The 16,719-nt window shown below is 48.6% G+C and overlaps 1 protein-coding gene and 2 pseudogenes across 1 annotated transcript; 2 read left to right on the forward strand and 1 right to left on the reverse strand.

Annotated features, from left to right (window-relative positions):
- Positions 1 to 1,222: 1,222 nt before the first annotated feature.
- On the reverse strand, positions 1,223 to 2,289 carry LOC128826817 (probable G-protein coupled receptor 33). The gene has a single exon (XM_054010309.1). The coding sequence runs from the start codon at positions 2,287 to 2,289 to the stop codon at positions 1,240 to 1,242; it is 1,050 nt and encodes a 349-aa protein (XP_053866284.1). The 3' UTR covers positions 1,223 to 1,239.
- Positions 2,290 to 4,775: 2,486 nt separating this feature from the next.
- Positions 4,776 to 6,261, forward strand: LOC128827376 (probable G-protein coupled receptor 33; annotated as a pseudogene).
- A 956-nt stretch (positions 6,262 to 7,217) lies between these two features.
- On the forward strand, positions 7,218 to 10,587 carry LOC128827428 (probable G-protein coupled receptor 33; annotated as a pseudogene).
- The last annotated feature ends 6,132 nt before the right edge of the window (positions 10,588 to 16,719 follow it).

The following is a 16,719-nucleotide window of genomic DNA, read 5'->3' on the forward strand; positions in this document are numbered from 1 at the left end:
TCTGTTTATTCCAAAAACTCTGTTTATTCCACTTATTTGGAGATGACCCCAAATGATTTTTTTTGGCAAATGAAAAGTGTTTCAGTCCAAACAAAATGTTTTTTTTTTGTTTTTTTTTTTGGTGAGCTTAGGGGGGAGGGATAGCTCAGTGGTTTGAGCATTGGCCTGCTAAACCCAGGATTGTGAGTTCAATCCTCTAGGGGGCCACTTAGGGATCTAGGGCAAAATCAGTACTTGGTCCTACTAGTGAAGGCAGGGGGCTGGACTTGATGATCTTTCAAGGTCCCTCCCAGTTCTAGGCGATAGGATATCTCCATTAATTTTATTTTAATTTTTTTTTTAATTTTACATATTTTAAATAAAATTGAAGTACACTTCAAGACAAAGCCATTTCAAAAAAGAAAATCAAAATGTTTCATTTGAAAATGTCAGATTTTTGGTGACTGAGAGAAACAATTTGGCAAACTTGATACTAATTCACTAAATGTTTTGGTGTTACTAAGTTTGCTCTAACTGCTAGAGACCACTGCTTTCCCACAACTGGGGATTGAACTGAGGAGTCCTTGATCCTAGCCCCCCACTCTACCCTGCTAGACCCCAGGGGTCTCCCAGAGGCAGGAGAAGAACCTGAGAACTCGGAAGTGAAGTCAACAGAGCTACACTGATTTACACTGGCTGAGGATCTCGCCAGTTCACTCCATGCCCTACTGCCTTACAGGCTTAATATTCCAAAATAATTGGTGATTATTTGTTATGCTTCTATTTTTGGAGGGTTTCCCAGATGAACAGAGTGATGAGGCACGACTCATCACTGCGGTGCCTCCAGGGAATTAGCGCTGTGCCCTCCTCTAGTGATGACTTCCCTGCTGTGACCTCTGTTCCTGGACCCACGACACTCCCAGGACGATGGCATCCTCCTACAGTGACACTGCCCCCTGGCTGTGCCACACTCTATGTCCCCCCCTTCCAGAGGGATCTACTGTCCGGCCACTCCCACAGTGGCAAACTGCAGTCCACAATCTAGCCACTCCCTTCAGTGCCATTGGTGCCATTAAGTGTGAAATAATTGGGAGACCTAGAACACATGGGATTCTGGAGAGAGCAGGGAATCTAGAATCAAGGGACACTGCAGCATTTATAAACAGTGAGATACCTGGGACCCATCACGTTTTAGAACCATCAGGGATCTAGGAACAACTGGGATGGCAAGTTTTCAACTCTCCCTAAGTCTGGACAACTTCAGACCATCTCCAGTTTTGTGTTCTCAACTTCAGACCAATGTCTTCCACTATACTCGGGGACACTGCTGCCGAGATCATCAACAAAAGCTGCTTTGACCAGAGTGAGAAGAGACATCTTGAAGACCTGCCAGAACTTCTCGCCCACAAAGAGGTAGAGAATGGGGGTGAAGCAGGCATTGAAGCAGGACGTGAAGGTGTAAATGACCAAAAGAGCACCCATCACTGACTCTGGCACCTCCTTCTTGTAGAAGTTCAAGCTCTGGTAGAGGTGGTAGGGCAGCCAGCTGAGAAAGAAGGAAACCATTGAAGCCACCATGACTTTGAAGGGCTTCCTAGCCCACGCAAGCTTCTTCTTCTTCATCTTCAGCCCCACCCTGCCATAGCATACCACGATGGTGCAGAAGGGCAGCAGGAAGCCCAAAAGGAACCGGACCATGAAGATAGCCTGGTGGACCCGTCTCCCCAGGTACTGCATTTCGGTTCTGTTCCAGTCTGTGGAGAGGGTGTAATTGTTGATGCAGATGATTCTGCCCCCGTCCACCACCTGGGTCTCCCGGAAAGCCAGGTAGGGAGCGCTGAGAGCAAAGGAGGCCAGCCACACACCCACCACCAGCTTCTGAGCTCGGGGCACGGTGCGGTGATGCCGGCACCAGATGGGATGGTGAGTGAGGATGTAGCGGTCTAGGCTGATGAGGGTGAGAAGGAAGACGGAGGTGAACATGCCCAAAGAGATGCAGGTGTTGAGGAACTTGCACAAGGCCATGCCGAAGACCCAGTGGAAACCCAGGAGGACGTAGACGGCAAAGAAGGGGATCAGCAGGGTGAAGAGAAGGTAGCAGGAGACCAGGTGAAGGAACCAAAGCGTGGTCACCGTCCTCCTCATCTTCAGTCCCAGCACCCACAGGTACAACCCGTTCCCCAACACACCCACCAGGAAGGTGATGAAGAGCAACACGGCTGTGGCCAGGTGAGCAGCGCTCACAGCTGCTGGGGTCTGGGTGGAATTTGCCCCAGTGGTTGGTAGGAGAGTCGTGTTGCCTTGGTCCATGGTGACCTGGGGAGAGACAGAAGAGGGGTTAGAAGGGACGACAGACATGAGGACAAGGGGGAGGGGAAGAGGAGGAAGGGAGTAATAAAAGGGGGTTAGGAAGGCACCATTGGAGAGGATATGTCTGGGTGCTCTCTGGTCCTCCAGAAATTCCAGGCTAGGTATTCTCAGCAACTGGGCCATAGCAGTGTAAACTCACTGCTATAAGGTAGAACTATGGGCAGAGGGAAAAAGGATAGTAGATGAGGAGGAGTGGGGACAGAAACAGTTTAGTAGGTCAAATACACAGCTATTCTGATAATACTATGTTGCTGGGATCTGGAGGACAGGCTGGCTTAGAGGGGTGGGGAAGGGGATATGGGGCCTTCCCCTCCAGGAGGCCCTGGTTCCAATCTGACTCCAGGGCAGTGACTGGCTGGTTTAGGGAGGTGGGGATCCATTCCGTTGAGCTGGTGCCGGTGGAGCTCACTGCTACAAGGTGGAAAAAGCCACCCTTCCCCCACCCTGTCTCTTGTACTCATCTGGCTGTCACAGGAATTGCTGCTACACTCTGACTAATGAGAGTGTGCAGGGACCTTACTCTTATTGTAGCACAGGAAGCCTCAAGCTGCTGCTGCTCTGTCCCACAGCCGTGCTGCCAGCCCTGCAGCAGGGTCCTCTGGGCTATTGCCTCTGTCAGGGACTGCGCCCCTCACGGCCTTGTTAGCATGGAGTCCTCTGTGCTCTGCAGACTGGCCTAATGGTTAAAGAAGGGCAGGCCGGGAGCCAGGACTCCTGGTTTCTATTCCCAGCTCAGGGAGTGGGGTGGAGGTCAGAACTCCTGTGTTGTGGGAGGAAATTGGGGTCTTGTGGCTTAGAGCAGAGGTGCTCAGCCAGGGGTGGGCGTACACAGAGGTCTGTCAGGGGGTACATCAACTCCTCTAGATATTTGCCTAGTTTTACAACAGGCCACATAAAAAGCCCTAGCAAAGTCAGAACAAACTACAATTTCATACAATGACTTGCTTATACTGCTCTATGTACTATACACTGAAATGTCAGTACAACATTCATCCTCCAATTCATTTCTAATTATATGGGGAAAATGAGAAAGTCAGCAATTGTTCAAGTATCAGAGGGGTAGCCGTGTCAGCAATTGTTCAGTAATAGTGTAGCTGTGACACTGTTGTATTTTTCCGTCTGATTTTGTAAGCAAGTAGTTTTGAAGTGAGGTAAAACTTGGGGGTACGCAAGACAAATCAGACTCCTGCAAAGGGTAGAGTAGTGTGGAAAGGTTGAGAACCACTGGCATAGAGCTTTGTAAATGGGGAGCAACTCTTCTGACTGACATGGAATAAGGGAAAAAATTCACCCATATCACAGACCTTACCTACTACTTCTGTCTATTGAGTGCCCCATGGGAACCCCACTGATACCCAGTGGCAGGGAGTCTCACAGGCGAACACCACTCTTACTCAGTGGCAGGGAGTTTCATAGTCCAATCCCACTGATACCCAGGGGCAGGGAGTCCCACTGGTTTGCCTTTACAATAGCAAATTTCTTTGGCTTCTAGGGGGCCTTAGCAATGAAATTCCCCTTTAGACTCAACACAGAGCCCTCTGCCCATTATCTCGACTCACCTGTTCAGCAGGTGATGGAAACACAGACCAGGTGCAGAGAGATCCTCAGATGGCGTGTGTTTGGCCAGCAAAGCATCCGTGTATCTGTCCCCTGCACCCCAGAGCCCTCCCCTGTGTGTTGAGTTCACTCCCCTTAACTCTGTATCTTCTACATGCTCCACCCCCACCTGCTCTCTGAGATCCACAAGCTGCAAACCATGAACGGAAATGATGATTGGACACTGTCTTAGCAAAGAAACCAGCTAAGCAACAACCATTGCTTTGAAACTAGCCCCACTCCCTCCCAGACCCTGGCATAGAACCCAGGAGTCCTGGCTCCCAGCCCCACCCCTCACTCTAATGCACTAGATGCTTGGCCAGGAGCTCAACTATTGAGGCGTGCCCCCATGAAGAGGAAGGGCCTCTATTTTGCACAACTCCTTGGGTGACAGGCTGCCGTGACCCAGAAATAACCCAGCCCTGTTAGCTCCAAACAAAGTCTGAGTCACAAGGAGTGGGGGGTCTTGTGGATTAGAGCAGGGGGTCTGGGAGCCAGGACTCCTGGGTTCTGTCCCCACCTCTGGGAGATGATTGGGTTCTAATGGGCTAGAGCAGGGGGCAGCTGGGAGTGAGGACCCTTGGTTCTGTCCCCAGCTCTGGGATGGAACAGGATGGGGTGGGGTCTAGTGGTTAGAGCAGGTCAATAGCCGTGAGGAGTCCTGTGTTATCTACATGTTGTGGGTACATCCCTGAATGAGACAACTCATGTGAAATGCTGTCCCTTCCTGTTCTAGATAAAATCTCAGTCACACCCAGCCCTCCCCAGAGTGTTGGTTACAGAGGCTCCATCCTTGGAGCTGGGACCCTAAGACCCCCGAAGGGAACCCAATGCTACTGGGAAAACAGTCCCCAGTGGCACAGTACATGAGACCAGCGTTGAATTCTGAGGAGAATGGGGTCCAGTGAGTCCTGTGTGTGGCTGAAGCCTAACGGGTTTGTGCAGGGAGGAGAATGAAATGCCGTGTTTCTCACTGCTAGGGCACGGGCTGCACATGTCTGTCTCTCTCTCCCTTCCCCTCTTCTGTCGTCTCCAATCCCCTTTGTGTTCTTATGGTCTCACAGCCCCTCTGCCTTCCTGGCGAGCCTGACCCCTCATGGCCCCTCCACCTTCCCAACAAGGGGAAGTGGTTTGAGCATTAGCCTGCTAAACCCAGTGTTGTAAGTTCAATCCTTGATGGGACCATTTAGGGAGCTGAGGCAAAAAAAAAAAAAAAAAAAGTTGGGGATGGGTCCTGCTTTTTGAGCAGGGGATTGGACTAGATGACCTCCTGAGGTCCCTTCCAACCCTGATATTCTATGACCTGTCTGACCATTCATGGTCCCTCCGCCTTCACAGGCAGCCTACCCTTTCACAGCACCTCTGACTTCCCAGCCAATCCAGCACCCTCACACCCCCTCTGCCTTCCCGGCCAACTGAACCCTCACGTCACCTCCACCTTCCCTGCTTGCCCAGCCACTCACCACCCCTCTGCTCCAGCAGCCAAAAAGAGCAATCTGCAGCTTTTTGGGAAGGGAAGTCAAGTGGCAGCTGCGTGTGGCACCCCCTGGTGGGGGTGGCTGGCTGTGGGCTCTGCCTGTGGGTTTTGCGGCTGAGGATGATGGTGACTTCCATCTGTTACTCACCTACCTGCTCACATCCTGCTTTATAACTCTGTTCGCATGTACATCTGCCTGGGTTTCCTCTGGGTGTTTGGCATGGCCATGTGCGAGCTCCTCAATGCCTGCCTCTCCCTGGGCATGTTCTCTGCCATTTTCCTCACCCTCACCAGCCTGGACCACTACACTGTCACATGCCACCCCGTCTGGTGCTGGTGTCACCGCACTGTGACCCGGGCCAAGAAGCTGGTCGTGGGCATGTAGCTGGTCTCTTTCGCCCTCAGCGCTCCCTAACTGGGTTTCCAGGAAATCCCAGAGATGGAGGGGGCAGAGTTACCTGCACGAATAGTTACACCTTCTCTGGAGAGGAGGATGGAGCCGAGACGCAGGCCTGGAGGAGACATCTCCATCTGCTGATCTTCAGGGTGCAGTTTCTGCTGGGCATTCTGCTGCGCCTCTGCACCAGCGTGGGATGCCAGAGCCGGATGGGGCTGGAGAAGAAGAAGAAGGGTCCACGAGGAGCGGGAAGCCTTTCAAAGTCATGGTGACTGCGATGGTGTCATTCTTCATCTGCTGGCTGCCCTACCATCTCTGCCAGGGCTTGCTGCTCTACAAGAATGCGGTGCCGATGTCGGTCACAAGTGCCCGAAAGTGCCTGGAGTTAGAGAGCATTGGAAACTTGTCATCCCACTTGTTCCTTTATCCCTCATGGTTCTGATACCTGATGGGTTCCAGGTATCTCAATGTTTATAAACCAAGCAGTGTCCTTGGGATTCCAGATTCATTTTTATCTGCAGAATCCCATGCATTCTAGGTCTCTCCATTTTTTCAAAGTCAATGGCTGTTAAGGGTTCCAGATCACTAGCTGGCTCTAGAATCTTGTTTGTTCTAGTCTCTTGATGTAGTCTAACTTAACTGATTCTCATGGGTTCTGCATCACTGGCTGGCTCTGGACTCTTCGTTTTAAGTCTCTCAAAGTGTTCACACTCAATAGGGTCCATGGGTTCTAGATTCCTGACTGGTGCTAGGACCCCAGTGGATTCTAGAGTGTTTTTAAATCATATAGACTCCAACAGGTTCCAGCTTCTTTGTTGATCTAAAAATCTCATGGGGGTTCTAGATTTCCAAATGGTTTCAAATCCATTTGGTGTGGTGTATTATAGAAGAGTCTGTGTATTATAATAGCAATAACTAGCTCTTCTCTAGTGCTTGCCCTCAGTAGATATCAAAGAACTTTGCCAAGTAGGTCAGCAGCAGTCTCCCAGTTTTTGCAAATGTGGAAACTGAGGCAGTGAGTATGGAAGTGACTTGGCTACCTTCATTCAGTCCGCCTCCTGAGACCTGGACCTGGTCTCTATCAAACACTGACTCCTTAGACAGTAAGCTCTCTCTTGTCTTTATACAGTGCCGAGCACAGCACGGTTTGGGGCCATGACTACACCTCCCACTGGGTTCTAGCCCCGGTTCTGGGAGGGGAATGGGAGCTAGTTTTAAAGCAATGGCTGTTTCTTAGGTGGTTTCTCTGCTAAGACAGTGTCGGAATGATCATTTCCATTTATGGTTTGCAACTTTTCGACCTGAGAGAGGAGGTTGGGGTGGAGCATGTAGAAGACAGAGAGTTAAGGGGAGTGAACTCAACATGCAAGGCAAAGCTGAGGCAGGGACAGACACGCAGATGTTTTGCTGGGCAAACACATGTCATCTGAATCTCTCTGCTGGGTCCGTGTTTCCACCACCTGCTGCCCAGGTGAGTTAAAACAATGGGCAGAGGGCCCAGCATTGGGTCTAAAGGGGAATGTCCTTGCTAAGACCACCTAGTATCCACACAAATTTGCTATTGTAAAGGCAAACCAGTCGGACTCCCTGCCACTGGATATCAGTAGGGTTAGCCTGTGAAAGTCCCTGCCGCCGGTAGCACTGGGGTTAACATGGGGCACTCAATAGACAGAGGTAGTAGTTGAGGTCTGTGACGTGGGTGAATTTTTCTGTTTTGTTTCATGTTAATCAGATGAGGGGTTCCCCATTTGCAGAGTGTAAGCAACAACACCCCACGTCCCTCCCACAGCCCAGGAGTCTTGGCTCCCAGCCGCTCCCCCATTCTCTAACCACTAGGCCATTCTACAGAGCAGACAGGACTCCAGGATAATACGGCTATGAAGGAGGCAGCACGGCTTGGGTGCAGAGAAGCAGCTCGGTGGATTGTGGCTTCCTGTGTTACAACGAAGGTGAGAAGGACCCTACACGCTCTCACGAGTCAGGATGTAGTAGCAGTTCCTGTGACTGGCAGATGAGCACAAGAGATGAGGTGGGGGAGGGTTGGCTTTTTCTTCATTGTAACAGTGAGTTGCACCAGCACCAGCTCCTGCATGCTAGGAGGCAACAGCACTGATCCCCCCCCCCCCAACTGAGTAGACCTGATCCCCTGTCCTGGGGCCAGATTGGTGCTGACCACCCTAGAGTGGAAAGGCCCCAGGTCCCATTCCCTGCTCCCCTGAACCAGCCAGTAGTCCAGATCACAGCTATTTGATAATCTCTACATAGCTGTATGTTTGATCTACTAGAGTGTCCCCTTCTCCACTCCTCCCATTTCTGCTATTGCACTTGTCCTCCCCTACTGCTCACAGCTCTATCCTGTAGCAGTGAGTTCCACCGGCTATAGCCCAGTTTCTGACAATATCCAGCCTGGATATTCTGGAGGGCCACAGGGTGCCCAGAGAGATTGTTTCCAATGATGCCTTCCTATCCCACTCTGGTATTTCTCGCTTTTCCTCTTCCACTCTCCCTTTTCGCCTCCATTGTCATCCCTTTCAACCCCTCTAATATCTCTTCTCAGGGTACAGTGGAACAAGATATCTCGGCACTCCCACCAACCACAGTGGCAAATTCCAGCAAGACCCCAGAGACCATGAAGACTCCTCACCTGGCCTCTGCTGTGTTGCTTTTCATCACCTTCCTGGTGGGTGTGATGGGGAACAGGCTGTACCTGTGAGTGCTGGGACTGAAGATGAGGAGGACAGTGACCATGCTCTGGTTCCTTCACCTGGTCTCCTGCTACCTCCTCTTCACCCAGCTGATCCCCTTCTTCACCGTCTACGTCCTTCTGTATTTCCACTTGGTCTTTGGCATGGCTACAAACTTCTCAATGCCTTCAGTTCCATGGGCATGTTCTCCATCTTCCTTCTCACCCTCATCAGTCTGGACTGCTACACCCTCACTCATCATCCCATTTGGAATCATCACACCATTTCCTGGGATACGAAGCTGGTCGTCTGTCTGTGGCTAGCCTCCTTTGGTCTCAGTGCTCCCTACCTGGCTTTCCAGGAGACCCGTGTGGTGGATGGGGTCAGAATTGCTAGACTCATTAAGTACTACATCTTCGGAGATTGGAATGGAGCCGAGATGCAGGACCTGTGGATATGGGTCCATCTGGCCATCTTCATCTTCCGGTACCTGCTGGGCTTCCTGCTGTCCTTCTGCACCATAGTGGGATGCTATGTCTGTGTGGGGATGAATATGAAGGAGAAGAAGCTGGTGAGGGCTGGGAAGCCCTTCAAAGTCATTGGTGTCCATGGTGGTTTCCTTCTTCCTCGGCTAGCTGCCCTACCACCTATACAGTGGCTTAAAGCTCTACAAGAAGGAGGTGCCAAAGTCACTGAAAAGTGTTCTCTCAGTCATTTAGAGCTTCAAGTCCTGCTTCAATGCCTGCTTCTCTCCCATCCTCTACCTCTTAGTGGGGGAGAAGTTCTGGCAGGTCTTCAGGATGTCTCTTTTAGCTCTGGTCGATGTGGCTTTTTTTGATGATCTCAGCAGCAGTTCCCCTGAGTCTAGTGGAAGACATGGGTCAGAAGTCGAGAACACAAAACAGGAGATGGTGTGAAGGTGGCCAGACTTAAGGAGAGTTGAAAACTTTCCAACCCAGTTTTTCCTGCATCCCCAAAGTTTCTAAAAGCTGATGTATTCCAGCTATGTCAATGTTTATATACCCTGCAGGGTCCCTGGATTCTAGATTCCCATGCATTCTAAGTTTCTCAATTTTTTCAAATGCAATGGGTCATCAATGGCAGCAGATCAGTAGCCAGCACCAGAATCTTCTTTGTTTTAGGTCTCTGACTGTGTTCTAACTTAATTAACTCTCTTGGATTCTGTATCACGAGCTGGCTGTGGAATTTCATTGATTGTAAGCCTCTCAATGTGTTTAAACACAAAGTCCATGGGTTCTAGATTCCCGACTGGATCTAGAACATCACTGGATTCTAGAATGTTTTCAAACTACATAGAATCCAACAGGTTTCAGATTGTTTGCTAAACGTTTAATCGTGGTTCTAGATTTCCAAATGGTTAAAATCGATTAGGTATAGTGTATTATAGAAGAGTCTGTGTATTATAATTGCGATATCTGTGTCTTCTCTAGTGCTTATCATCAGTACATCTCAAAGAACTTTAACAAGGAGGTCTGTAGGAGTCTTCCAGTTTTTACAAATCGGGAAACTGAGGCACAGAGTGGGGAAGTCATTTGGCCAAGGTAACCCATTAGAACCTTTAGTCCGTCCAGTGGCAGTACTGGGAACAAACCCAGCTCTCCTGCACCCCAGCCCAGGTCTCTATCCATTGTGGGCTTTTTGGGACATGGACTGTCTTTTTGGTCTGTGTTTGTACAGTGCCTAGCACAGCGGGGTCCTGGGCCAGGACTTGGCTCCCAGCACTGCTGAAATAAATAATATTAATTAATAATAATTCCCACATGTTGCTTGAACTACGTAGTTTCCATAAGTCTTTTGTGGCGGCTGTGAAATAATTGTCAATACCATGTGACCCGATGCTGTAGGGAATGTGGGTGACCATTCATAATATTATGGATACCAATATTATGAAATTGCAGTGAATCATACGAGATACGCCATGTAAGGTTTCAGTGGAAAAGTTATTGTAGCAATGGAGTGTGGCCTCTTTTCCAGATGGCTGGAGGGACGGTCACAACTGCCCCCGGTGGGCAGAACCAGGACACCCATGCCCATCCCACCGGAAGCAGAGGGGCGGGACAGGAAACAGAAGTATAAAAGACAGGTCCTCCAGCTCAGTTGGAGAGGAGCTGCTGGAGGGAAGGATGTCTCCCACACGGTGCCGGAGCTTGGACCCAACAGCAATCGCTCTAGCTCCTCAGACCTGGAGGGACTGCCAGAGCTGCCGATTGCTGGAGACACTGAACAGTTGCTGGGGCTGCCATTAGCTGTTTTATCCTGGTGGAAAGAACAACGACCCTGGGACCCAGGTATTTCCACCTCTCCCCCTGAATGAGAGTGTAGGAAGTTGCCTGGAGAGATTAATATAATTTGGCTGTTTTCAGAGTAGCAGCCGTCTTAGTCTGTATCTGTAAAAAGAACAGGAGTACTTGTGGCACCTTAGAGACTAACAAATTTATTTGAGCATAAGCTTTCGTGGGCTACAGCCCACTTCTTCGGATGCATAGAATGGAACATAATAAGAGTTTGTGCATATTATATATATATATATACACAGACACACAGAGAAGATGCCATACCAACTCTAAGAGGCTAATTAATTAAGATGACCTATTATCAGTAGGAAAAAACGTTTGTAGTGATAATCAAGATGGTCAATTACAGACAGTTGTTAAGAGGTGTAAGGTAGTTATCATAAGGAAATAGATTCAAGTAGTGTAATGACTCAGCCAATGACTCAGCTTGAATGGAGACTGGGAATGGTTGAGTCATTACACTACTTGAATCTATTTCCTTATGATAACTACCTTACACCTCTTAACAACTGTCTGTAATTGACCATCTTGATTATCACTACAAACGTTTTTTCCTACTGATAATAGGTCATCTTATTTAATTAGCCTCTTAGAGTTGGTATGGCATCTTCTCTGTGTGTGTGTGTGTGTGTGTGTGTGTGTGTGTGTGTGTATATATATATATATATATATATATATATATATATATATATATATATATATATATATACACACACACACACACACTTATTATATGTTCCATTCTATCTATGCATCCAATGAAGTTGGCTGTAGCCCACAAAAGCTTATGCTCAAATAAATTCCTTAGTCTCTAAGGTGCCACAAGTACTCCTGTTCTTCTAATTTGGCTGTGTTGCTGACTGACAGCTGGCCAGTGTGTGGCCTCAGGATTTCCCTGCTGACCTATTGGTGTACCACTCCACCACTGTTAGGGCCCTGGGCTGGGACCTGATGGAGTCGGGTGAGCCCAGGTCCCCCTACCACCTCACCCAGGGGTGGCAGGCTCCCACTCTGGGCAAAAGTCCTGCATTTGTTGGCGGTCCACCAGAGCCAGGACCCCTGATTGTTTGATGCCCCTCCCTGCCTGAGGTTCTGGTCTTATGGACTCATTACTGCTCTGTCCTGACTGCAGGCCAGAGCCCCCTGTTTGCTGCCCTGCTCTGCCCTGCCTGAGGGCCTGGGCTTATAGACACTGCTGCTTTACATTGATTGTAGGCCAGAGCTTTCTAGTTGTTTGCTGTCCTGCCCTGTCAGAGGGCCTGGGCCCCTAACTAATTACTGCTCTACACCACTGAGTGACAGAGACCCAGTCCCAAATCCCCCTGAACTGTGCCCTTCCAGCAGTGTTGCAGAGAGGGGGCATGGCCTCCTTCCCACACAGAGGAGGAACAGCCACAACCATCTTAGTTATAATTTGCTAAGTATGATAAGTTGATTTATATGTATGTATCATCTTTGTATGGTGAGTTATAAATATGTGCGGTATATTGATATCTCCAACTTGTGCTGTGTATCTGGGTGACACCCCCAGACACTTTGGCATGTGCACTATCCAGCCTGTTGGATGGCCCATCCAGGGGAATCAGCTGTACAATGAGCCCATTGACAGAAGCCAGGGGCCACACCTATGAGTCAGCAGGAGATGTAGGGAGATGCCTGTGCACAGGGGACTCCAAGTGCCTTTCCATGCCCATATGATGGGAGCTTTTGTTTGGGACAGAAGATGTACAAGCCACATTGCAAACATATAAAAAGGCAGCTGCATCTTCTCCATTTTGTCTTCAATCCTGCTTCTTAGCTCTGGAGCAACTTCTCTACAAACTGAAGCTTTGAACAAAGGACTGACAGACCCATCCAAGCTTTGGGTGTGTTCCAGAAGAACTTTACAAGCCAGAGAACTCACCAGTGCTGCTAGGAACCTGATCTATGGACTCAGAAATCATATGTACAGTAACTCCTCACTTAAAGTCATCCCACTTAAGGTTGTTTCGTAGTTATGTTGCTGATTGTCAAGGCTGTATCCCCACTCTGAACTTTAGGGTACAATGTGGGGGCCTGCATGAAGACTTCTAAGCTTAACTACCAGCTTAGCTCTGGTCCGCTGCCACCATCTCAAGCTAATTCCCTTCCCTGGGAAGCCTTGAGAAACCTTTCACCCATTCCCTGGTGAATACAGATCCAACCCCCTTGGATCTAAAAACAAGGAAAAATCAACCATTCCCCTCCTCCCACCAACTCCTGGTGAATACAGATCCAACCCCCTTGGATCTAAAAACAAGGAAAAAAATCAACCATTCCCCTCCTCCCACCAACTCCTGGTGAATACAGATCCAACCCCCTTGGATCTAAAAACAAGGAAAAAATCAACCATTCCCCTCCTCCCACCAACTCCTGGTGAATACAGATCCAACCCCCTTGGGATCTAAAAACAAGGAAAAATCAATCCGGTTCTTAAAAAGAAGGCTTTTAATTAAAGAAAAAGGTAAAAATCATCTCTGTAAAATCAGTATGGAAAATAACTTTACAGGGTAATCAAACTTAAAGAGCTCAGAGGACCCCCCCCTCTAGTCTTAGGTTCAAAGTACAGCAAACCAAGATAAACACTCTAGCAAAAGGTACATTTACAAGTTGAGAAAACAAAATAAAACTAAGACGCCTTGCCTGGCTATTTACTTACAAGTTTGAAACGGGAGAGACTTGTTTAGAAAGATGTGGAGAACCTGGATTGATGTCTGGTCCCTCTCAGTCCCAAGAGCGAACGAACTACCAAACAAAGAGCACAAACAAAAGCCTTCCCCCCCCCCCCCAAGATTTGAAAGTATCTTGTCCCCTTATTGGTCCTTTGGGTCAGGTGTCAGCCAGGTTACCTGAGCTTCTTAACCCTTTACAGGGAAAAGGATTTTGGAGTCTCTGGCCAGGAGGGATTTTGTAGTACTGTACACAGGACAGCTGTTACCCTTCCCTTTATAGTTATGACACTGATCAGTTAGGGAACATGCTCGTTTAAAGTTGTGCAATGCTCCCTTCTAACGTCGTTTGGCAGCAGCCTGCTTTGTCCCCTGCTTGCAGGAAGAGCAGCCCCTTGCAGCTAGCTGGTGGGGGCTTGGAACCAGGGTGGACTGGCAGCCCCCTATCAACTCCCTCATCAGCTCCCCGCTCCCCTAATTTCCCTGTGCAGCAGCTGCCTGCAGTTCAGCTGTGTCCCTCCCCCCACTGCCGTGTGCTGCTCCTGCCCTCTGCCTTGGAGCTGTTCCCTGAGACTCCTGTTTCCTGTGTGGGGGAAGGGGGGAGAGATGGAAAAGGGGGCTAATGTCAGGGTGTCCCCCTCCCTCCCTGCTTACCCCATCTTCCATAGAGCAGGGGGGACACACCAGGGCTCAGGACAGAGGGAGCTTGCAGCAGCTGTGATCTCAGCAAGCTGATTTAATTAACAAGGCAGTGTACTTAAAGGGGAAATGCGCATCTCTCCCTCCATTCCTGCTGCCTTGCAGTGTGAGAGGGTTAACCCTTGAGGGAAATATCCCACCCTCTGACTCCTCCACCTCAACCAAGCTTCACAATCATCATCACTGTGTTCCAGTATTAAATTGTTTGTTTAAAACGTATACAGTGTGTGTGTGTATATATATATATATACACACACACACACACACACACACACACAGTCTTTTGTCTGGGGAAGAAAAATTTCCCCGGAACCTAACCCCCTCATTTACATTAATTCTTATGGGGAAATTGGATTAGTTTAACATCGTTTCGCTTAAAGTCTCATATTTCAGGAACATAACTACAACATTAAGTGAGGAGTTACTATACTTATGTGATTTCACCATTTAACAACTCTCTTCTTTCTTTTAGTTTATAATAAAACCTTTAGTTTTTAGATACAAAAGAATCATAGAAGATTAGGACTGGATGATACCTCAGGAGGTATCTAGTCCAACCCTCTGCTCAAGGCAGGACCAACACCAATTAAATCATCCCAGCCAGGGCTTTGTCAAGCCAGGCCTTAAAAACCTCTAAGGAAGGAGATTCCACCACCTCCCTAGGGAACCCATTCCAGTGCTTCACTAGCCTCCTAGTGAAATAGTGTTTCCTAATATCCAACCTAAACCTCCCCCACTGCAACCTGAGACCATTACTCCTTGTTCTGTCAACTGCCACCACTGAGAACAGCCGAGCTCCATCCCCTTTGGAGCCCCCTTCAGGTAGTTTGGGGGGGAGGGATAGCTCAGTGGTTTGCGCATTGGCCTGCTAAACCCAGGGTTGTGAGTTCAATCCTTGAAGGGGCCACTTAGGGATCTGGGGCAAAAATCAGTACTTGGTCCTGCTAGTGAAGGCAGGGGGCTGGACTCTACGACCTTTCAAGGTCCCTTCCAGTTCTAGGAGATAGCAGCCTTCAACTAGTTAAGAGAGATCCTATCAAATCCCCCCTCACTCTTCTCTTCTGCAGACTAAATAACCCCAGTTCCCTCAGCCTCTCCTCATAAATCATGTGCCTCAGCCCCCTAATCATTTTTGTTGCCCTCCCTGGACTCTCTCCAACTTGTCCACATCTTTTCTGTAGTGGGGGGGCTCAAAACTGGATGCGATACTCCAGATGTGGCCTCACCAGTGCCGAATAGAGGGGAATAATCACTTTCCTCAATCTTCATTAATGATCTGGATTATGGGATTGATTGTACCCTCAGCAAGTTTGCCGATGACACTAAACTGTGCGGAGAGGTAGATATGCCAGAGAGTAGGGATAGGGTTCAAAGTGACCAAGACAAATTGGAGGATTGGGCTAAAAGAAATCTGATGGGGTTTAGCAAGGACAAGTGCAGATTCCTGGACTTTGAAAAGGACCATGCACCACTCCAGACTGGGGACCAACTGGCTAAGCGGCAGTTCTTCAGAAAGGAACCTGGGGATTACAGTGGGCGAGATGCTGGATATGAGTCAACAATGTGTCCTTGTTGCCCAGAAAGCTAACAGCATATTGGGCTGCATTAGTAGGAGTACTGCCAGCAGATCGAGGAAGTGATTATTCCCCTCTATTCGGCACTGGTGAGGCCACACCTGGAGTATTGTATCCAGTTTTGGGCCTGAGGTCTCTTCCAACCCTAATCTTCTATGATCATGTTTTCCAAGCCCCTGTATGTTTCAAAAGCCAAAAGGTTCCTATGCATTCTAGATATTTGGCTGGTTCTTCAATCTCTTGGGTTCTAGGTCTATCAAAGTTTTAAAATCCAGAGAGGTCCTATGTAGTCTAGTTTCCGACCTCCTATATGACATTGTTTTACTTAAAGTACTGCAAAGGATCTTTTGGGGGGGGGGATAAGGCAGAGCATCACATTTATTGGTAATACATGTATCAATCAACACTGTATCATATGCATATAATATTTTACACTCATGCGCACACACACAAGCACACTCCGTCTTGTTGTTGTTGTTGTTACCAACTAGTTGCTCCCCTTAACTTCATTGGCCAAGTGAGTTAGATGCGAGAGGGGTGGATCCGAGCATCTGTCGATTTGGATCGATGCTCCGGTGTTGACAAGATGAGACCCGAGATCCTCTGCAAGACACCTCACATTTATAGCAGCTCCCCTCTCATACAAATCTATACTAGATGCAAAATCTGTGTCTGTGTCAGTTGGTCTTCTGTGGCGCTTCCTTCTGGGTGTTGTCTTAATGCTGCCACACTTATTTTCAAAGAGGGTGTTTTTCAAAAGAAGGTGCTCGCTTCTAACTCCCAAGGCCATCAATATATCTGATTTTTTTTTAATGAGCCCACCTGACAAGTTTTATTGTTCTTGGGTCTGGCTTCCATCCCCTCTCCAACTGTTGCAGCTGTCTAGAGGTGCTTGCCTTCCACGCCTTGCTCATTCACACCTCATTCATTCAACAGGGCAA

The sequence above is a fragment of the Malaclemys terrapin genome, chromosome 21 (genome assembly GCF_027887155.1).
Source record: "Malaclemys terrapin pileata isolate rMalTer1 chromosome 21, rMalTer1.hap1, whole genome shotgun sequence".
Classification (NCBI taxonomy): domain Eukaryota; kingdom Metazoa; phylum Chordata; order Testudines; family Emydidae; genus Malaclemys; species Malaclemys terrapin.

Bases quoted from the DNA above. Each gene is read 5' to 3' on its own strand.
- LOC128826817 (XM_054010309.1), bottom strand. From the start codon at position 2,289: ATGGACCAAGGCAACACGACTCTCCTACCAACCACTGGGGCAAATTCC.